Raw genomic sequence first — 23,992 nt, 5'->3', positions numbered from 1 at the left:
CCCAGGGGCCCCGTGACACTCCCTACCGCCATCCTGTTCCTGGCGGGCGAACCGCCAGGAACAGGATGGCGGTAGGGGGTGTCAGAATCCCCAAGGCGGCGCAGCATGCTGCGCCGCCTTGGAGGATTCTGACGGGCAGCGGAAAACCGGCGGGAGACCGCCGGTTTTCCTGCACTGACCGCGGCCAAAGCGCCGCGGTCAGAATGCCCTAAGGGGCACCGCCAGGCTGTCGGCGGTGCTCCCGCCAACCGCGAGCCTGGCGGTCACAGACCGCCAGGCTCGTAATGAGGGCCATAATGTCCATGCATGCTTGGAATTTGCTGAGTGGCACGTTGGTCCTTGGATTGTTCCATTCACCTGTATAGTGGATCCATTCCAGTGCTCTGTTCTTGTCTCAATCAGTTTTCCCCATTCTGTCTGAATGTACCCTTCTGGTAGTGCCTGGCAGAGTGTGACTGACACATAATGGGAAAAGTTGCAAGAGTTGCTTTCAACCCTACATAAAACGTCTGGTTTCATAGCTGTCCATACATCTGGTTAATGTTATACTCATTCTTCTGCTAAAGGGACCTGTTACAAGAGTAGATACCTTGACACCCTGGTATTATCATTAGCCATTGCAGCTTTGAGGGTGGGAATACAGTCTTCATCGACTTACAGGGAGCTAAAGCCTCACTGGAACTCTACACTCCTCCACTCTTAAATTTTGTTTGATCCGTTAACAGAAGCAAGAGAAAGATCATGTTGAATGCTGAAAGGGATAAAAAAAGCTTCTGAAAGGCAGCAGGTGCTGAAAAAATGCCCGACCAGTTTACAAACTTCTAGGGATGGCCCAAGCTAGAAAGAACTCTATAAAGATACCCACACCCAGATGGAGAAATGACTTTGGACCATGCCAGTGTAAAGAAAATCCGTTCTAATCAGTACAAGAAGTGATCCAAGGGGTTCACATCAATGTTGACCTAGATGGCCATTTATGTGCTGAAAGGATGTTAACAGCGCCCCTATGAGAAACTCGTTTTGAAAGTTTAAGGAAAGTAAATAGATGGACTTCAAGAGAAGAAGCTGAGCAGGCTGCCCAAGCTGGCTGCATGTTATCAAGTGAAACAACTTGTTCCAAGCCACGCTTTCTGCCCGGAAGCTAAAGGTTGTCTTTCTGTGAGCCACTCTACGAAGATCACATTAACATGTTATAAAAAAATGAAAATGACCTCAGAGAAGGTTGCCACCTTTGTACCATTTCTGGCTATTCTTCCATCAATCTTTTTACTCAACTAACAGAACCAGAAAAAAAAACAAAACATGTTCGGTCCCCCGTGCCCTTCAGGAGATGTGACTTAAAATGCCTTCAGACAGAAAGGTTGGCATTAGGTCCTCAGCCCTGGAGTGTACTGGCATTTGAGTTCTGTCTGATTACAATCACCATCAGGAAAAACTTAAAATCCTTCAACAACATTACTCTAGATACAGAAGAGGCTCATTCCACGGTGAAATCTGATGATTATTTGATGCCAACAAGTCCTGGCATGCTTGAGAGAGAAGAGAAGACCTGGAATGATCCATCCCTCTCACTTACGGGCATTAAAAAGGTTGGCATAAAAGAAGGGAAACGTGATCATGCTGTGGTAGGAATGTACGTTGGAAAGTCTGCCACAGATGCTAAGAAGAAACTGTGATTGAGCAAGAGCTCTTTGAAGCATCCAAATTCTTCACAATAGTGACCTTGTTCATTTTTCTCCTGGAAATCCATGATCTCTCTGCTCCCTTTCTGATATGCTTTTGTCGCTGTGTTTTGAGGTATCCAGCATCTAAACCTTAGAAGGGCTTTTTGTGCATTACGCATCAAAAGGCAGTTAAACAGACTCTAAAAAACATTTCTTCACAGCCACATCATTTAGTGTGAAAATTTCCACAGCTTTTAGTATCATAGCCAAACAGGCACTTCGTTCCTTATTTTCCCATGTGATGATTTTCACTTTATTTTTCCAAATAATAATCTTTTTTCATAATGCAAACTGCCCATACTTGAATATTTCTACACACTTCCTGCTGTAGCTGTATCATCATATTTGAACTATATCTTAATCATTAGAAACCGCTTTGTGACAGATTTTTCTGTGTATCAGACAGATTGTTAAATTGTGCAATTTTCTTCTAACATTAAAGAGCTGAAAGTTTTTCTTAAACATTGGGCTGGGACTTTTTTATGAAGTCAATATGACTGTAACAGTGTCCCTTATTTTGTGTAGGTATACACTCTGTCTTCTAGGTCCAAAAAATTGTAAAGTAACTAGCAATAATGTGATTAAGTATTGCAATTAACTTAAAACTTCTTAAAGTTTCTGATCGTATTATTTTAATATTATGTCTTATATATGTTTCTAAAAGAATTAGAGTGGTTGTATGTTATATTTATTCAGAGTGATATATTTACTGCCTGAACTAGACATTCAAACCCACACCACCTTCCAGAACTAAGCCCTGACTGCTCAACTTCCAACCCCATGAAAGAGGAGGTTACTTGACCGATAAACATTGATGTCACCGCACTCTGGTGTGAGCAGTCTCTTATTTCATTCTTTGATGGTGAATATTGTTTACAGGTACCGCATCACTATTGGGAACAAGACCTGCGTGTTTGAGAAGGAGAATGATCCCTCCATCCTACGCTCCCCCTCTGCAGGGAAACTCATCCAGTATGTAGTGGAGGATGGCGGCCATCTTTTTGCTGGGCAATGTTTTGCTGAAATTGAGGTATATTATCAGAACTCATTTAACTGTTGGTCTAATTTATAGATTTTACCTGCTTAATCTCCTGTTTTTTTTATACAGTTTAATCTTTTTGTATAAACCATATATCCAACAATGTATGATACTTTTTTATAACAATCTATGAAATTTAGTATTACCAGTGAGCAAGTGGTGTGAATGCATGACTCACAAAGGGATACATCACCCTAGTGCTATTGGGCTGATCTAAACTTTGGTGGGCAGGCTACCATAATTGGAGATCCCCATCTACGTGGTGGTACATCCTCCGATGAGGAGGTTGCACTGTAGGCTCAGCTGATTGCAGATACCATGTTTTTGTCCCATTTGGCATTCTTTTCTGTTTTTTTCAAACAAAGTCCAAGGACTTTGAGTCCAAGGACTTTGAGGAAAATAAATAAATCATTGTTCCTGATGCATAGGATGTTTTTTGAAAACAAAAGAAATGCAATATTTAATGGGGGCTACCTGTACCAACCACATCATCATATTTCCACAGATATGTATACAAATCCATATGATATGTCACACTCCACCGGCATTGCCAGTACTGCATAATATTGCATAAAAACAAAGAAAACATGTGCTAAATAAATAAATCGATACATTGGTGGAAACGCCAACAGAGCAAACACAACACCTGTTTAGAATAACATAAACAATCTTAAATTGGCTGCAGCACCATTGATTAATGAATCCTAATGCTTCATTGATTTGTGATAGCTGACAGTAAAATTTCTTTCAGCTACCATGTGATTAGTAAAAGCTAGGAGTTTGACCATTAACTGCTTTCTGATAGATACTTCTGCCCACAGATTTCTCACCTTATGACTATTCCCCAGGTGTCAGACTGGATGCGGAAACTTTTCCATAGCACTGCTGCGTGCTGGAAGGTGGCACCATGTGACTCCCCACTGGTGCTATTCCGGATTCCGCTCCGGACGTGTTGTGCCAGGCCTACATAGGCACCACTCCTGCACATTGCCGTCAGTTCCTTTCTTTCTGTGTCTCAAGATGCAGATCCAGCGCTTCTCTCATCTGTCAGAGACTGCCTTTTCTCAAAATTCTAAAGTGTGCAGGGGATCCCACCCGCTAAGACAACAAGGTTTAAACCCTGTAAGGACTGTCACAAACGTGTATCTGTGAGTAATCCCCACCAGGTTTGCCAGTGGTGTCTGGGGTCAAGCCACAATGCCAAGACCTGAAGAACACTGTGCATTCATGAACCCAAAGGCCATCAGGGAATGTGAGGTGAAGCTCTACGCACAGCACAGGAAGCCACAGCACTGGGCCCGCTCCAAGTCTTGCTCTAAGTCCAAGGCCAGGTCATGTTCAGGAAGTCAATGGAACCGCTCTAGAGGCCACAATTCATCACACGCCAAGTCCTCCGGTAAGCACAAAAAAGCATAAGAAGTTGAAGTGGAGTATGGCTCCTTCACGTCCTTCTCACTCTCCTGACGAATCGCGTGGGAAGCGCCAACAGTGCTATTCATGCTCCCAAAGTCTTTGTAGCTGATTTCACATCTGGCTATGGCACAACCTGAGTTTCCAGGATGTTCAGTCACGCTGCGTCCAATCGTAGAGATCAGTGCAGGTTTTAACCAGCTCTTCGGATCTATACTGTCTCCCCTGGTGCACATTTGGGCCCCACAGAGCTGAGAGCTCATCACCTGGAGTACTGCTGGCAGGTTCATCTTCGGTGCCAGTTGGACCCCCAGCACCATTATGTCCTCAGTTCCAGTCCCAAAGCTGCACTCCGGCACCATCTTCTACAGTAGGCCTGGCTATGTGGACGCACATGCCGACTTTACTGTCCAAAGAGGTGACCCTAGTCATCCTTTCTGATGCTGATTCTACACTGGTCCAACTTTAACCAGCATCACAGCCAAATCCATCCTAGATTTCTACCCTCACTTTACCACAAGGGAAGGCAACATTATTTTGGAGCAAAATAAGATAATGATTATGACCAGTTGGTATGAGGACTTGCATAAAGCTAGTGCGCTAGGTACTTCCCCAGAGACAGCACTTTTCTCTCCCCCTCGCCCTGCCCCAGAAGAATCTGAATCCTATGCCATGAATATGTGTAGGGCTGCCAAAGTCCGTGCCCTTTATCTCCCCACCATGTAGGTGAAAACAAAGTTACAGACTGAAGTTCAGCAGCCTGGCCAGACTGCTTCTGATCCTCTCCTCCTTTTTATTAAGGCCTTGACAGAGACCTTGTCAGTCGTCAACCACCCCCAGTCTACAACAAACCTCCATCTTTGGGGTTTACTATTAACATGCCGAAATCACGCCTGATCCCTCAGATGCTCCCCTTCTTCAGAGACATTCTGGACATGGCTTTGTGCCTTTTCCCTGGGGAAGAGAGTCCCGGACATTCAGTCTATGATCCTCATCTTGCAGCCTCGGTTCAGGATTTCATTGAGGTAGACTCTGAGGCTGCTGGGACTGATGGCCTTCTGCATCCTACTGATTGTGCACGCAAGGTGGCATCGCCAAGCTCTGCAGTGGGACCAGAAGTCCCAGTGGAACCAACATCAAGGGGATCTCTCCGACCACATTCAGAGTTCGGCGGAGACTGCAATAGATCTGCAGTGGGGACTACTGGACCATGATTTGGTTAGCAGCAGACCCCTCTCCATTCCTCACCCAGAACTGAGAGTGGCAACTGATGCATCGCTTCTGGGCTGGGGCAGCTATCTGGGAAAGGTAGAGATAGAAATCTGTGGTCTTCAGCAAGTCCTGGCTCCATATCAGTATTATGTAGCTGAGGGGCATTTTCTTGGTGCTAAAAGCCTCTGTGCCTTCCATCAAGTGGAGCCTGGTACAGGTGCTCATAGACAACACCACAGCCTTGTGGTACTGCAGCAAACAGGGCGGGAAGGGGTCACAAACCCTGTGCCAGAAGGCCTTGTGCCTCTGAAAATGGTTGAACATCAAGGTATCCTCCTGGTGGCGAACCACCTAGCAGGCTGACTGAATGCCAGGGCGGACAGACTCAGCCATCGACACCTAGTGGGCTATGAGTGGGATTACACCCAGAGGTGGCACAAGGTCTTTTCCGCTTATAGGGAGAACTTTGGCAAGGCATCTCTCACTCAGAGATGTGCTTCACCTCAAAAGGAACTCAGAATTCTTGTATGCCTTTCCACTAATCCCACTCCTGCCCCGAGTTCTCAAGAAGATCAGGACAGACTGTGCCTAAGTCCGGATTGGGCACAGAGAGTTTATTATCCAAAACTCATGGGCTTGATTATATATCTTCTGATCAGGCTGCTCCTCTGGGAGGACCTGCTGTTGCAGCAACCAGGCATGCTTCTGCACCCAGGCCTTTGCAAACTTCACCTTCGTTCTTGTAGATTGAGCGATGACAGCTGAGCACCTATGCATCCCTTGAGGAAAATTGTATACACATGTGGTTGGGATAAATTTGTGGTTTCCTGTGGCACTCGCCATTTTGACCTGCTCCAGGCCAAACTGTTTAATGTTTTGTTATTTGTTCTGTCTCTTGTCCAGCAAGTCTTTGCTCTGGGGACAGTAAAGGGTTATCTTTCAGCCCTCTCTGCTTTCTTACGGTTGGCTGATCAGCTCTCTTTGTTTAGATCACCAGTTGTGATGTGATTTTTTTTCTCTTTAAAAGGACTAACACATGATTCCCCCTTCCCAGTTTGTGATGCCCCAATTGGACCTCAATCTTTTCCTTACTTATTTAATGTGTGCTCTGTCCGGGCCACCTGCATCTCTCCTCTGTGGCTTCTCACCATTAAAACTGTTGCTGATTCTCATCACTTCTGCATGACGTGTGAGTGAGCTTCATGCTCTGTGTGCTCATCCTCCATTCACCACCTTCTTCCCTGGTAAGCTGGTTCTGCGAACGAGAGCCTCCTTTCTACCGTAAGTTGTGACGCTGTTCCACATAATTTAAACCATCACTCTGCTGCCGTTCTATGCTCCGCCTCATCCTTCTAAGGAGGAGGAGAGACTCCATTGCTGGGTCCTCAAAAGAGCATTCAGTTTCTACATTGATCGTACCAAAGAACACTGGGTGGACCATCAGCTGTTTATGGAGTTCCTTGGAGCAAAACAGGCGAGCCTGTGCAGAAACGTACCATCTCCCTCTAGAATGTGGTCCGTTTTAAAATCTGCTACACATTGTCAAAGAAGCAGCTTCCAGAAGGCTTGGGAGCCCACTCCACCTGAGCCAAGGCTGCTACCACAGCATCAGCACGCAGAGTCCATGTCCTGTGAGGCAACTCCATGGGTGTCCCTTCATAAGTTCACGAAACACTATTGTCTGGACAACCAAGTCCGCTGAGAAGGGCACTTTGCCAGCTTGGTTCTGCAGGACTTTCTGGTTGAGTTCTTTAAAGCCATCTCCTTTAGGTACTGCTTTGGTAACTATTCAAAAGGTGAGGAATCTGTGGTTAGAAGTTTCTATGGATTTTTTTTTTAATCTAGTCTGATGTCCGGAGAATACTCAGAATGTGAGGAGTCTGCGACTAGGTAGTCTCTACCAGAAAGAACGTTACTGAATGTATGTAACATGTTCTTTTTTAATATAGCAACATAGCCCATGTAATATGATATGACTTGCTCTTTTTTTGCCTTTCTGAACCAATTTGCTTTCCCCCACCAAATAATAATCTTACCTAATTGCCACTATACTAATATAATATAGTGTAACATGATATAGTATAATATAATATAGTATAATATATAAGTATTTGTTAATAATATATTAATATTATTATATATAATATAACTTAATATATGTATTATTATAAAATGTTAATCTTATCTAAACTTAGTTGAATCATGGCAAAGAATAATTTAATCTTCTTTTTTTCCCAAGTTACATCTTTTAACTCTTGCTCTCTTAACTATAATTCTATAAATCTGGGAAAAAAATAATTGCAACAGAGCTTGATCTTTGCCCTTCTTATATTAAGATTCAAGCGTTCTAGTACATTCACAATTTCTATAATATTTCTTCTCAGCAAATGTTAAACTTTTGGTAGGGATGTCCAAAGAAAATCAAATGGAAATGGCTTCTGCAAATTCAATAATGTGAAAAGTGCTTTCACATGAATAATCCACTTACTCAGAGATATTTTGATTAGCTTAACTTTGTAGGTCATTAACTGAATGAACCTGTTTTGTCTGGAGTTCAGTTCCGTTTTCACCCTTCTCAATCTCCACTTTCCTGCATCTGTTTTAATATACATTTTCAAATTTCCCTTTTTCACTCTTGCATATTTCCATTACAGCCTTCTATTTCATATGTAGATCAATCTCTTTTTGAGTCTCGCCTACAGGCATGTTTATTCTGTTTGTTGTCAAAAACTTCTTATGCACTGTACTAATCCTTACAGTGGGCTGTGGGTCAGCCCATTAGCTGTGTTTTTCTCACTCACATTTGCTTGCTTCTTGTTCCAAGGTGTTCCTTCCTCTTGTGTTTTTCCCCTCCTGTGACGCATAGCTTCTTTACTGTTCCTTCCTCTTGTGTTTGTCCCTCCTGTGGAGCAAAGCTTTTTTACCATTCTTTTCATTGGATAATTTGTAACTTTCAACTCCTCACATCCAGGGAACTATTTTATTTAATGTTTTTTTTGTTTTTAGCTCTCCATGGGAGTGCATATGTTTTCTTGCTTTCTCCCATAGTGTGCCCCCCAACCTCATCTATTGCTCCTTTGTTCCACTGCACCTCCCAGTCTGGTTTTTCAATCCCACCTCCTGCAGCTACTCCATTGCCCTCCCTTAGCCCCCGACTCGTGTTGGTGCCCCAGGAGCATTGACTTGTTAGTCCCCCAATGGGCTTCTGCTCCATTGTACCCGGATGCACCCCCTGTGTTTTACATTATTTTTTAAAAAATGTTTTGGAGGGTGCATCAGTTGCTATTTGATACTCAAACCCTCCTTAATCTTAAATGAGCACTTTGCTTTATGTTACTACTGCAAGATTGGCTTCATCTTGTAGTGGTAAATTAACAATGTTGAAAAAGGGTGATGCATGCACGTGTAAATGTCATCATGCTTCAGCAGTTTGTTTTTTTTAGCTGGTGCTGTTCTGCATCACCAAACCAGTATTTCTTTTTCTGGTGATGTAGAAAATCGTCTGCAAAATCAAAAGGTCGGCTGTTGAAGGGTGAGAACTTTTGGTTTAGCCACTGCTTGTTGACTTCCTTAAACAACTCAGCAAGCCGGATTCTTTTAGCTGGTTGCCCATTATCTTTATCATTACCTGCCATGATTCTAAAAAAGGAAACACACTGATCACAGGAAGAGGTTTTGAAAATTCTCTCTCCAGCTAAATGATTCTTATCTTATTTTTCTCCATTAGAATCAGGGTGTTAGAGCAAGAGCCCAGCCATACCAGATGAGGATCTACTGCCCTTCAACAGGCTCTTGGCATGCTGACAATAGGTGGCTATTAACACTGTAGTGAGAGACACTGGACTCTACTGGTGCTTGCAGGAGCACCAATCTACACTGATCTGTTATTTTCTCCATAACTTGGGTCTTTGTGCATGTATGTGATCTGTTGTGGAACAAAATAGCATGTGTGTAGCACATGGAGTGTTCATTTGCAGTGTGGATGGTGTCATCTTGGACTGTAGTACAAAACTGAGGTTTTCCTCCATTTTCCCCATGTGGTTTTTGCTTGTGGTGCTCTGCAGCAATCTGGCAGAGTCCCGGGAATCTTGCTTTAGCCTCAGGAAGACCCCTACCCTCATGGATAACAAAGTAGAGACTGAAACTGATTTGTCTTCTTTTGTTAGCTCTTGCTGCAGATCTAGTATCAGGCTACTCTTGAGCTTCTCACCGGTCTCTCCTCAAATCCACATCTTTTGGCTACCTGTGGCTGCCACCATTTTGTCCTGCATTAAAAACTGCCTGGAAAATGTAGAGATCCAACTCAGGAAATGTACCCTGTCTACTTATGAGTATAGAATATACATTGATGTGAACTCTTTGTGTCCGGAACGACCGCTGCTTTATGCATTTGTGCCAGTCTCATCGGCCAGAATTGTAGGGTTTGTATGGAGCAGAACGTAAAGTTGAACCTGGTTTCCCACTACTGTTCCAGTCTTAGATAGATAGGGTTCCCTCTGTCTGGACCTCTGGACACAGTCTGCTACCGAAGCAGAGCTGACATTGTGTCCCCTCCTCTTTTCTCTCAAGCCGAGGAACAAACCTCATGGTATCTAGGAACCCTGTTACTGTGTCCTGCTCTTGAAGAAGAGTAGGCTGCATTACCTCACTATGAGACATGCAGGTGCCTGATTAGGAGAACAGGAGAAAGGTACAGCAGATTGAAGTATGCAATGGTCATCCTAAGGTGTTAATCCAGTAGGAGGAGATTCAGAAGACATGCCTGGATCGAACTACTGCTGAACCTGCATCATGTTGACCCTTCCTGACCACCAAAGATGATGTTCCATTCTGTATCACTCCCTCCCATTTAAAACCCCTGAATCTCTCTTGGAGTCTGGTAATCTAATTGGAGAGACACTTGTTGAAATAGGCTCTTTGTGAGAGAGTGGTCTGAATGATGATTATGGATAGCCTGTATTTGTTCATAACAATGATTCAAACATAACTCATGTACCTAGTCCTTGGTAATCATGCATATCTGGCATGGATCCAGCCACTTGGGACCTGTGCTGAACACCGCTGCACTAAAAGAAGTAAATGTAGCCTCATTCTTTTTTCGGGACTTCATGGCATTTTCACATTGCGCTCAAGGTCCGACGGCTCCTACTAAATTGTCATAGATGCATGTGGTTTAGGGTGATACCAAGATGTGACTCATGATTAAATTGAACGATCTTGGTTGCAACAGCCAAGGGAAAAATGATTTTCCCAGATGCCATTAATAAATGACATTATTAAAAAAAAAAAAAAAAATGATTGCAAAGCCCCCCTTAAGTCCTGAAAACACCTGGCCAGAATATTTGCTTTCGTTTACCAACCTTCAGACATTCACTTTTCTACTGACTTCAGGATTGCATCCTCCACATTACTAGACTCCCATTCATCTTCAGACACTACATCCTTAATGTTATTGACTCTCTCTCTCTGCCACCAGATAATGTTTACTTTCGGCATCTGCTTCGTACTAGGGGTCTGCTATATAAAGCCTAGGTTGCATTGCAGTCAATTTGTATTTTTTACATTGACTCACCTGCAAACTTTACTTTGTTTTTTGATGCCACTGAGGTCCCAATCATTTGCATTGCAAACTACCCATTTGCAGGAGGTTGCAAAAACTCTTACCTCATTAATATATATGAGGCAGGAGGCAAATTGTGGCCCCTTGGAACGTATGTGAATACAAGGATGGATTCTGGAGAGGGACGGCAAACATCCCTTAATGCATTCACTGAAATCCCATCCCCATGTATCTCAGGCTTGAACATGACTTCTTGAAATGTTACAGTGCTCTAATGGAAGCCATAATGCTTTGACAAATGATGCCAAAAATTGGGCCTATAGCTTAGCTCTGCTGCATCCACTCACACAGCAGTGTCGTCCCTGAGTTAGTGACTGTAGCCTTATACTCTGCTGGAAGTACATCAAAAACAACGTGGAACACTTCCAGTGTGGCAGTGTGCTCAAAGATGTTGAGTCCATTTGGAGGGAAAACATGCCATACCTGTCTTTGTCCCTTCAAGTTTTAATGCACCAGCCATCATTGTGCTCACAGATTGTACTAAGAAATCCCCAAACTAAAAATAGTGAGGAAAGAACTTGCAATATTGTTATAGGGCAATGGTCCAGTATGCCGAAATTATATCTACTGAAGCACAGTTTGACATCCTTATATCACTCATGAGGTAATAACCAGGTCGTAAAGGATCCTACAGGGGACTTGGTGAAGGATTAAACCATAAGGATACTGGTTTTTCCTGTACGATCACCTCCAGTCACCCACACGTCACTCCCTTTGCTCTCATGAGAGTAAAAATGATGTACCAGGCTGGAAGGGTTGGTTGATGCTGCTGGATGTGGACAGAAAGAAGCACTTTCACACTGCTGAGCAATTATATACGTCTTCCTAAAGTCATGAGATGGACAGTTAGACCAGGAGATGTGTGTAGGACTGTGGCAGAGAGTAAGAAATGGTACAGTTGTAGGTTGCATTTAAACTCTCCACCTTCCAAGAAGGCGTATGAGGTTTATACTAATTCTACCCAGCTTGATGATAGAAAAGAGGTGTCCTTTAGCAGGCTGGCATTTTGTGTGGAAAAGAGATAAAGAAAAAAGGGGCCCCTTTTTTCCTTGCACTGCAGGGTAAAGAGGGTCAAATGTGAAGGAATCCAGGATGCCTTTGAGGAAGTATTTGTGTTATCAGGGTCTTTGACTGTTTTGTTCCGAAGGCATAACACGTGTATTGTTTTGTTATTGGTTCTAGAATGTATGTGTGTGTATAATGTTTTATGTTGTGGTGTTGTATGTGTTTCAGACTTGTCAGCTTAATGCGAGTATGCGTCTGTGCTGGCTGGGCTATGGGCTGCTGCAAATAAAATGTTCTTCGAATAACTTAACTTGACATTTCTTCTCCAGGTTGAAGCCAGGGGTCGGGACCGGTACATTTTCCTGTTCAACCTGGAGACAGGCTCTGACCTTGTTCCTTTTCCTTCCTGCTCTCTAGGTCATGAAGATGGTAATGACACTGACGGCTGTGGAGTCTGGATGCATCCACTATGTTAAGCGGGCAGGGGCTGTGCTGGAACCAGGCTGTGTGATCGCCAAGCTTCAGCTGGATGACCCTAGCAGAGTCCAGCAGGTAGTTAGAGCTTTTCATTTGGTTCAGGGCATTGCTTCTGCGCAGAAGGAGGCAGTGAAGGAAAAGTAGTTGTAGCCATGTGCATGTGCTGCTGTGATCTTGCCTGGTTGGGATGCATCACATGATGGTTTCAGTGGTTGTTTAGCGCCTTGCAGGCTTCTCATCTCAGGAAGACGAGAAGCCTGCAAGACGCCATCTTGGACAACAATTCATCCAGTGCAGCATTTTTAATATTTGAGCCAAATTTGCAAATGGGAGAAGATCATCACATATGTAGGCATATACCTACATTTCATTTGTGTAGTTTCTGTATTTAATGTGATTTTTTAATCTCTGCAGTCTCTATAAAGAAACTAGTTTTTTTTTTTTTTGTTTCATTGACATACCTCAATGAGACCTTTTATCTTCTAGCAGTCAGTTTCCTGTGGTGGGTGCTCTGGTTTTCCTCTGAAGTCCTAGGTTTCTCTCCAATTGAGTCGCCAGGCACTGCTTTTGTACTCCTGCCTCTCCAGTGGTAGTTTAGGCGAGCAGTCAGGGCTCACTGCAAGAGGTGGGAGTAGGAACTCGAGTATAGTATGACACGTCGATCAAACAAAATAATATCAGTCTTGAGATGTAACTTGAAAAGTTATTCTGTTGCTCAGTTTTAATCTGGAATACAGTCTTTCACTGCAAGTCTCATTAGAATACACACTGGTCGCTGTCAGTGAGGGGTGTGTGGCCAAGATGGCAGATGCACATTGAATGCACTCCATATTGCGGCCCCGTTATCCTGCAAAAATATTACGTAAAGCGGACCCATCTGGCCCTAGAGCTGAAGCAACTGCTCTGGTTCCGCTTGACGAACATGGCTAGCCGCTTGGGGCTGTGTGATCCCTCCTCCAAGAAGCGCAACGCGGCATGGTGTCTGGACGCGGCCTGTACCGCGTGCGGGAAGTGGAGACTCCTGCTAGCGCGGTGGCCTACACCACATAGGACGGCAGGGCGAGTAGGCTCCACTTGGATTTGTGGCAGCGGAGAAGACCCTGGGAGCGTGGCGCTGCATTGCAGCACACGACCTACCTGGCTGCGAGCTGGAACCTGGAGGAGAACTGCTGTGACACGACTAGAGACCGTGGAACACAGGTGAGTGCACGTCGCATCAGGCTTGGAGGTCTGCGAACTGTGCCCAGAATCACGAAAGTGGAAAGTGAACGCAGGGATAATTGGGGTATCACTACCTGATCTGAACTACAATGTCTGGGGGCGCCAAGATGTGGCATGAAAAGCGTTTGCAGGCCTCCCTGGTTATAGTATATTAACTTCTACTGACTACCCTGTCAATGACTAGTGGCTGACAGAGCCCTGCTATTAGGGCATACATTGGAGTACTAGTAAGGAATCACAGCACCTAGTAGTGACGCCATAACACCGAAACGCTAGGAGTCGCTCCACACAGTCACACAGAGGACACTGTGCAAGTTCTTGGCCTGCCTGGCTATTGCTGTGGCAATACTGTAGTTGGAGCCACTCATTGGACTGCCGGCACCATTGATGCCCAAAACTTCAACACTTACACTCTCCCTTGCACTCTGCAATGGGAGTTGACTGTCAAGGGCGGCATACCACATACCTTCCAGTTGGGGTGCCCCATGCATGTACAGGTTGCACACCAGAAGTATTTACACTACTCAACGCGAGCCTGGTCGGGAATAAGCCAGCAGTCAAGAACAAGAATACTTACCCACGCCCTGCGGAGCTACGTCAAGCATGGGCCGACTGCGCAACAACGCAGGGAGCTGCAACCCAACAAGTGGCGTACGCAGCCCCCACCAGGGTGGGGGGAGGGCAGGTGACAGACTCACAGCAGGCGGCCTTCCTAGAAACCAAACTAGACACCGTACTGGTGGCAATAGAGCACTCCAGAGTGTGACTAGAAATTAAAATCAATTAAAATCAACAGTGTGGCCTTCGACCTGACATTACTACATGCAGACCACCACAAACTAACAGACAGAGTTGCAATACCATAACAAATTCTCAAAGACCTTCAACCACAGACCAGCAGTGCAATCGCTGTCCTACAGTCGTTGCAAGACCAAGTCAAGATATTGAAGATGCGAAAGGGAGATCGCAAGGGAATAATGTCCACATGGTGGGCTTACCAGAAGGAGCGGAGGGGCAAAAAGCGACGCAATACATGGAATGTTGGCTGAGAGACATTCTTTCCCCACAGACGCTTTCCGAGTATTTCACTATAGAACGAGCATACTGGGTCCCAGCTTAGATGCCCCCACCTCATGGGTATTTAGTATACTACGGGAGCCTTCTCCCAATCCTCGCTGTCACTGCCAAGGCAACACTCAAAGTATTGACATGGAATGTCAGAGGGATCCATACCCCAAAGCGTAGATATGCCATTTATTCATACCGGCGCCACTCCGTAAGTATAGCCTTTCTACAGGAATCACACCTGATTCACCAAGAAGCTAATAGATTACAAAGGCGCTGGAGGGGGCAGGTGTACGCAACTGGGTACTCCTCATACACCTGTGGGGCACTCATTATGATCAAACCAGGCACCCCATTCACCTCTGAGGAAGTGGTTGCAGATCCAAAGGGCTGTTATAGCTTGTCAAGGGCAGATTAGACGGCAGACACATACTACTAGGCAGCGTTTATGCTCTCAATGTGGAGCAAGCACCGTTCCTACAGTCACTTTCCCAAGCCCTCTTGTCCTGCAGGGATACGCCATGGCTCATCGTAGGCGATTTTAATAGCATGATAGATGGCACATTAGATTGTTCATTTCACCTGCTGCCCCGCACTGCTGCATCCATTAACCCTGCACACTACGAAAGTGGCTCCATAACTGGGACCTAGTGGGCGACTGGCAACACCGCAATGACAGCTTGAATCTATTCGTAATGCTACGCACCACACTCATTGCACGTGCGTATTGATAGACTAGTATGCACATGCAACATCCTTCCATACTTTACTGAAGCAGACTACCTCGAGCGCACTCACTCTGATCATAACTCCCAATATCTAGAGCTGGACTGGAAGGCCCCCCATTTTGTGATTCAGTCGCCACGGCAATTGCTGAATACTTCGATTGTAACACTGATACCACCGCAAGGTGATCCACGGAGTGGGGCGCTTACAAGGTTACTTACACTGCAAGGCCACTGCACTGGCCTACGCTGGAATATTCAGTGGCAGTTAGATGCATAGGTCGTGGGCATAGAGCGGTAATTATTGCGGCTGGAAAGTGAAACTATAACAGATCCGGCTAGTGGAAACAGACTAGTTGAGACCCAGAATGAACATCTGGCCTTACTTGAGCAGTTGCAATGCCACAACTATTCGGCACACTCAGCAAAAACACATGCAACAGTGGATAGGAATGGTACCTTCCTGGCGAGATTGATTAGGCGCGAATGTGCGGGTACCCCTCATCACGGCACTTGGATCCTCTGAAGGGCGCATTTTATACACACAACACGAAATACATTGAGAGCTAAGTAAAAGGTATACTACTATCTATCGTTCAGGCCTGGTGGCTATGTATCTGTCTGTTGTACCTCTCTCCTCCCTTACTAGGAAACAAAGACAGGAGCTGGACACCCCGATCACAATCTCCGAAATGCGTAAGGCGATACGGGCACTGGCAACAAGTAAGGTGCCGGGTCCTGATGGACTACTGGTGGAGATTAACAAAACCTACACCACGCTTCTAACACCCTGACTACACAAGGTATATACGGAGGCATTGGATGCTGCCAGACCTCCAGTCTCCCTAAACAAAGCACTTCTTGTACCCCTGCCAAAACCAAATAAGGAACCCAGTGCCTTGAACTCCTATCGCCCACTGTGGCTCCTAAACACTGATTATAAAATCCTGGCAAAAGTACTGGCGGAACTCCTATCCTCGTTGGTCCCAGGCATGGTACATCCTGACCAAAATGGATCTGTGCCAGCCAGGAACACATCGTTAAACCTGAGGCGCTTCTTCTGGATGATAGAATATGCCCGGAGAAGGTGGCCAAGGTCAGGCTGCCTGGTCATAGATTTGGAACAGGCATTTGATTCTCTAGAGTGTGAATATTTATTCAAGGTCCTGCCCCACTGCAGGATTGGGGAATGTTTCCAGAGACTTGTGCACCTGTTGTCCATGTCCTCCACGGCCAGGGTGAGGGCAGGCCAACTGACCTCCAAGCCCATTGACGTGGCTAGAGTCGCCCTACAGGGGTGCCCACTGTTGCCACTGCTATTTTCATTGGCAGTGGAGCCATTGGTGACCCAGCTGCGCCTATCGGGATCCGATTGGGGTATACCCCGAGGAGATGGCTTTCATGCTGCCTCGCTATATGCAGACAACCTCCTGGTATACATAAGGGACACCTCTAGCATCCCAAAAACACACATACTACATCGGTTCGATTAGCTGTCAGGGCTCCAGGTCATTCGGACCAAGTCTTGCATGTTTCCGCTCTCCCGACACGCTCTAAGCCCTGAAGCGTCCCTGTTACTATTACAACTGATCTGACAGGCATACACATTTAGATATTTTGGCTTACAAAATCTATAATGCAGCGTCGGACCTCCTGGAGGGCAAAGTGATGCATGCTGTAACCTCCCTGCGTGTGCAGATGGTCTTCTGGCAGGCGCTGCCTTTGTCTGTGGCAGGCAGGGTGGCACTGCTTAAAAGGGTAGCCCTACCCTGGCTCCTATATTATTTTACAAATTTGCAGATATACATTTGCACTTCTTTTTTTTATCAATGGAGCGGATTATTAGATGCTTCATGTGGGGCAATTCCAGATGCCACGTGGCACTGCATTAGCTGTACCAGCCTGTGGACATTGGTGGCTCAGCGATCCCTAACTTCGAACAATATTATCTGTCGTCCCAGCTCCAGTGGGTAGCGAGATAGCTAGCGGCGTGGCAACTTACAGATACGGCCACACTGTTACCGGCCTGGACGCACAGCAGTGTTCTCAGGCTGTTCCACCCCTGTAACTGATCCCCTCTACGTTCACAAACGATGCTACTGGTGGTATACAAATGTTTTCGGTGCAGCCTCACTATTACTAAAGCAGCTTGGCCATATGCGCCAGCTCTTGGAGCACACCGTGAGGGAACTGATCTACTGTGGCAGAAGCAACGGGACTACCCCCGGGCAATATTTGCTGCATGCCTCCCTTGTGGGCGCGTTGCAACGGCGGTGGGGCGAGCCAGCTGTGCACCTAAGCATACAATATCTTCATGTTATGGGAACAGGTCGACCCTTGGCTCAATGGCTCACCGGCTCACTGCATTTGCACACAGCACCATCACTTGAGTCCCTGGGGGAGAAATAGGAACAGAACTTTGCCCGCCCTTGTGCAGATAGAGTGGTCTAATATATTGCAGAGCCCCACAACTATCCCACGAAATGCGTGGTTTAGGTTAATACAATGGTATATTGTGCATAGGGTGTACCTTACTCCTCTTTAAGATCAACAGATACTTTGGTGCCTCGAATGTTGCATGCCCACACTGTGAATTGATCAATGCGGACATATGTTATGGGGCTGCACACACCTGTAGTCATAATGGGATGGGGTATTGCTGTGCCTAATATGTTGCACAGACAGAACCATTCCTGATACATGAGAGGTGTGTATTCTATGCCTATACCAAAGAAGCAAGAAACATAAGCTTACATCTCAATTTCATTGATTTGGGGCTCCTGTTAGCTAAGCGCCTGATCACGCGCTGGAGGAAATCACCAGATCCTCCACATTTGATGGCTTGGCTTCACTCATTGACAAACTGGGCACAGCCTGAAGGTGTGGCATTGCAGCTTGAAGGCGCAATGGGTATACGTAGACCCCCTGTGGCCAACGGGTGGGATGCACTGGTAGCAGGACTAAGTACAGACCTCACAGACACATAAGCAACGATGACTGATGGTAATTCCAACCCGCATGGAATACGAAGGGAACGTCGAGGGAAACCCTTAGACATATACCCAGAAGGCTCACTGACAGGTACTAATGACTCCAACAGTACCCCTGAGCATTGTTGATATGCATTATTTAGATGACACCATTCCATCTACAGTGTGCAATACGGAACTGTAACGTAAAGAGACCTGGATAGACCTGCCAGTTATTGTTTTAATTGACCTATTCACAGTTGGAATAGGTTGTTTGAAATGTTCTGGTTGTAGATAAAAATGCACTGTGAGTTGTTGCTGATGCTGGAGATCATATACTTATTCCTACTACAATGTAATTTGCTGAAAAGTAAGATGCTTACACTCGCATCCCATGAAACTATCCATCAGACTGGCAAGTGTAATCAAGTGGGTATGAAGGCTGTAAATGTTATTGATGCCAGACAAGGTTAGTATACAAATGGCAATTTATGCTAAACTACCTTTAGTTATTGATAAGTGAGGAATGTATGCCGCACTTATAGTGTCATTCTAAGTGTTGTCAAGAGAAAATGATGTATTATGAAATGTCTCTACTTAAAACAACAAACAGATTTTTAAAAAAGAACTAAATAACAAACCTCGTGTCATTGCTTGTCAAAGAGAAATGAAACCAGTTTCAAATTATTTGAGTGTGTCGACTCCCAGGACATGGGAGTTTGGCTCTCCAAACTTAGAGCATGGGGCACCAGACACAGTTCAAGGGGCCAATAACTACACCAACTTGGTCTTGCACTACTCACGGGACCCCTGGCACCTGACAAACGATTGGTACTGCTTAGTTGCTCCTCTGAGGTGTCACAGACTTTAGGGACCTTTATATATTGAAAATAGCTAGATGGCGTCACATTTCCTGGTCCAAAGGTGCCCAAGGATCCAGGGCCGCTTGCTGGACAGGTTGTCCCCATCTGTGACAATGAGATTAGTGGTAACACAGGAACTGTCATTTGTATGACGGTGCTTTTCACTGATCTGAGTTCAGTACAAATCGCCTCAGCCAGTAGCAGACACCGCTAGGGTGAAAGGAATTGAACCCCCAGAATTCCTCTGATACAATAGAGGATTCATGAAGTGTAGGGTGGTTGGTGATATTCCTTAGGCCATGCTCTTGTTCACCGCTGATTCAATGGTCTAGGTACTCACTGTAATAAATAGTAAAGTAAAGGCTGGCTGTGGGGATTACGGCCATATGTTGAAAAGGTAGGAATTGCGATTTCCTTTAGGAAATTGCAGTGCCTAATGAAAATAAAACTTACAAGTTTTAAATAGCGCATATTAATGAGGTAGGTCACAGTAAGTGACCTGTTATAAATGATGGCCATCACAGGGATGGGGGCCTGCTGGGATCATCAGACCACCATGTCTGTGATTGCTTTTTCATAAAACTATATATTTTTTTTAATGCAGCCCATTTTCCTTGAAGGAAAGCGGAATGTATTGAAAAAATAGAAAATAAAATGTTTAAGTTTCGTTTTTTTAAGAGCAGGCAGTGGTTTGCTCTTAAAACATTTTTGTATACATTCTCAAACAGGAAGGGGTCCTCTGAGGGCCTTTTCCCATTTGTGAATAGTCACCAATGCCTTTTAGTATTCTGTAACAAATTAATGTTTTGTGACCGTAATTCAGTTGCAGAACATTGATACATACCATTTTGATTTGGTAGTTAGAAGCAACGCCCTTAAGCAACTCATTCTAAGTACTATGGCGGTCATTCTGACCGCGCCGCCCGCCATGCGGTTACCGCCGAATGACCGCCCCGCGGTCAAAAGACCGCGGCGGCCATTCCAACTTTCCCGCTGGGCCGACTGGCGACCGCCAAAAGGCCGCCCGCCAGCCCAGCGGGAAAGCCCCTGCAACGAGGAAGCCGGCTCCGAATGGAGCCGGCGGAGTTGCAGGGGTGCGACGGGTGCAGTGGCACCCGTCGCGATTTTCACTGTCTGCAAAGCAGACAGTGAAAATCTGTATTGGGCCATGTTGGGGGGCCCCTGCACTGCCCATGCCAGTGGCATGGGCAGTGCAGGGGCCCCCAGGGGCCCCACGACACCCGTTCCCGCAATCCTGGTTCTGGCGGTGAAAACCGCCAGAAACAGGCGCCATGGAGGATTCCCTGGGCCAGGGGAAAACCGGCGGGAAACCGCCGGTTCCCCTTTTCTGACCGCGGCTTTACCGCCGCGGTCAGAATAGCCCAGGAAGCACCGCCAGCCTGTTGGCGGTGCTTCCGCTGGCCTCCGCCCTGGCGGTCAGAGACCGCCAGGGTCGGAATGAGGCCCTATGTCACTAAACCAAGTATGGATTTGGTATCAAGCTACCAAATTGCAATTTGACATTTGTACACTACAAAATGCTTTTTGCCGTTGGAAATGGGACGATTCTGCGAATCGACCGGTTTGCAACTGCATAATAGTTTTGTACATTTGGCCTTGCCACCCTGCTGCTTTGCCCTGCCTCCCTGCTTTAGTTTCTTGCTGCATAGTTTGACTGAATCGTCACAGTTTCTATGACTTGCATTGTCATGCCACTGCTTTCTCATATTGACCCAGTGCCTTCCATGTTGCCGAGTGGTTTGCTGCATGATCCCAGTGTTTTTATGTAGATCCAGTACTTTGCCACATTTTGATGTTTCCAGTGAATTTACTTGTTACGTGATTTTTCTGTGCCTTGATAATCTTTTCTTACTATTTCTGTCACCAGGCGAAGCTACACACGGGCATCCTGCCCCAGATTCAGAGCACAGCGCTCCGTGGCGAGAAGCTACATCGTGTCTTTCACTATGTCCTTGACAACCTGGTCAATGTGATGAATGGATACTGCCTACCTGAGCCCTACTTCAGCAACAAGGTAAAGCTGCCTAGAGCCAGCCTTCCCTGGGATTATTGTTCCTCTTCTCCCATGGCCAGCCTTTTGTCCTCTACCGTAAGGAGACTCTTTCCTAGTCTGATATCGTGCTGTGGATGGTAAGAACCCCTTCTGTGCTTCTGTAAGTGTAGGGGAGGGGGTAGGGCACATTCCCTGCTGTCCATAGAAGTAGTCTCCTGGTACCATGATTCCTCTTTTCTGCGGTAAGCACAGTTCCCTGGACCAGAACAACTGCTGTCCATGATATGGAGCCTCTCTTTGCATCATGAACCAAAACCATCCTTGCAAGGCCCGATTATCCCTCTATCCATGCTTGGAAGCCTCTGCCTGGGCTAGATGTCCCCCTGATAATGCCAATGACGCTCTTCTTTATGTAACTTATAAAGGGGCCTCTCCATAGCCAGTTTTCTTGCCATTAATCCAATGACCTTATCCTAGGCTGCATGTGTTTCGGTACTAATACTCGGGAGCATTGCAGAGACCTGCATGTTGCTTTTAATCACACGAAGACTGGCCTTCTGTCTGGTATTCTGCTGTTCACTATGAGGAGCACTCACCTGCTGTACACCGTTTGCAAGTAACACTAGTTTAGCCTGCATTTTTTTGTACTGTGTCCCTAAGATATGTGTTGACTTTTCAAATGAGTTTGGCCCATCGAATAAGTCTTGGAAGACTACTTTTACACCAGGGATGCAGACTGATCCTTCTGCTGGAGAAGACCAAGTAGGCAAGCAAAATATTAGAATGTCTCATAACTCATACAAAAACATGCAGTGGAATGGTCAGAAGAATAAAATGATAATTTTCTCATGTGCCCTGTATTTTAAAATGTATGTTTAAATAACTCAGTGTATGCTGTCTGGAACTTTATCAGTACTATAATTTATATTACTTCTCGGAATGGAATCATCAACTAAAAACATTGGTCATGAATAATTGTTTTTTAATCACTAACGGACCAACAGTGAATTACATGTGTCAAAGGAAACAGAAACACATAAAATGGATGAAGGGTACTGCTATTGTCTTCCTTTTGTCAATAAGCATATGCAGTGTGGTTTCATAGGTGTTTCTGACCTATGTTTTGGGATGCCTTTTTTTATTATGGTTGGAGGGTGCTAGAGGTTTGATCAGATTTCCATAGTTGCAAGGTGTATTGCCTTAGCATACTGTCTTATGGATGTACCATTAATTTTGGCCTCCACACTGCTTACGCTTATTGTTTGCGATTTGACTTTTGTAACCTTTTGTGCACCGTTTTGTAATTTGGACTCTGCTTCTTTTTCTATACTTTCTTTTTGTGCAGATTATAGTATATCTTTTCATGTTTCTGGACGATTTTGTGGATTGTGTAATGTGTGGTGTGTTCAAAGTCTGGAGCGTGGCACAAGAACTGTACTGTCGTGAACATTGTGTTTTGATGTTTGAGTATTCCAGTGCCGAAAGGCATTCGTTTTTGTTATGTTACATCTAAATTTGCTTTTTTGTTTGTTTGAAAGGAGTGCAGTGTCTTATGTGCTGTTGGCTGTTGTCCTTATTGTACCAATCCATATTATGTGCTTAGTCGTTGGGGTGTATGTGTTTCTGTATTAAGATGGAATTTGTGTAATTCTACAGATTTCCAGAATTTGTATGATTTTGTCAAGTTATGAAGTGTGTGTGATTCTATAAAAATCTGAACTGTGTGTGATTCTACAAAGTTCTGGAATATGTATAATTCCATAGAGTATCTTGGCGTAGAATTCTGCCAGGTGTTGGGCACGAAACAATATTGTAATAAGCAAGGAAAAACATCTGCTAGTAGGGCATAAAATGTATTACTCAAGGATAGCTGTATTTGTTAACCTTGTCTGCATGTAAAAAAGAGAGATATGTAAACAGACTGTAATGCTGGCATTAAGGTTAGTGGCTGTTGCAGGTAGATCATAATAGGTACTATCTGTCTTTGCTTTGCAGTTAAAGGATTGGGTAGAGCGGCTTATGAAGACACTACGTGACCCTTCTCTCCCACTCCTGGAGCTTCAGGATATCATGACTAGTGTGTCCGGGCGGATCCCACCCAACGTAGAGAAAGCAATCAAGAAGGAGATGGCACAGTATGCCAGCAACATCACCTCGGTCCTGTGCCAATTTCCAAGCCAGCAGGTAATGTGTTTAGCATCTTTTCAGGCCCAGGCGATACTCCAGGTGTTTACAGGACTCTAGGATAGGTGGGGCCAGAAAGTTAGAGCCTGTAAAATAGTATTTTTAGTGTGTTAAGCGACCTGATACCTCAATTGAGATTCTGGCATGTCATCTGCAGATTCAAGTAGACACATCCTGTACATTGACTCCAATATAAATGTCCATTATCTTTAAGAAAAATGATTTTGTAGTAACCTGGAACAAAGGGAAGAGAGTTTGAGGTTTTTCTGTGAAAAGCTGAGTGGTCAAAAGTTTTCAATCTTCATGCCACAGATCACAGATCCACAAGGCATATGTGGCCACCTGTATCTGACTGTTAACATGTTATAGCAAAATGTGACTTTAATCTTTCCTTGATGAATTGATACAAGGGCTTATTCACAAAGATAAATGCACACTTGTAGATTTGCTTAAGTGTAAACGTA

The 23,992-nt window shown here is 45.1% G+C and overlaps 1 protein-coding gene across 5 annotated transcripts in view; it reads left to right on the top strand.

Annotated features, from left to right (window-relative positions):
* Positions 1 to 23,992, top strand: part of ACACA (acetyl-CoA carboxylase alpha) — an 895,081-nt gene that overhangs the window by 192,840 nt on the left and 678,249 nt on the right. For all 5 annotated transcript variants that reach the window (XM_069226569.1, XM_069226573.1, XM_069226571.1 and 2 more), the window contains 4 exons: positions 2,604 to 2,754; positions 12,428 to 12,562; positions 21,219 to 21,365; positions 23,340 to 23,528. In XM_069226569.1, the coding sequence (XP_069082670.1) occupies positions 2,604 to 2,754; positions 12,428 to 12,562; positions 21,219 to 21,365; positions 23,340 to 23,528 (622 nt within the window). The remainder of the gene's footprint in view (positions 1 to 2,603; positions 2,755 to 12,427; positions 12,563 to 21,218; positions 21,366 to 23,339; positions 23,529 to 23,992) is intronic.

The sequence above is a fragment of the Pleurodeles waltl genome, chromosome 3_2 (genome assembly GCF_031143425.1).
Source record: "Pleurodeles waltl isolate 20211129_DDA chromosome 3_2, aPleWal1.hap1.20221129, whole genome shotgun sequence".
Classification (NCBI taxonomy): domain Eukaryota; kingdom Metazoa; phylum Chordata; class Amphibia; order Caudata; family Salamandridae; genus Pleurodeles; species Pleurodeles waltl.
Note: the sequence above shows the minus strand (reverse complement) of the source record. Positions and strands in the feature narration are given on the sequence as shown.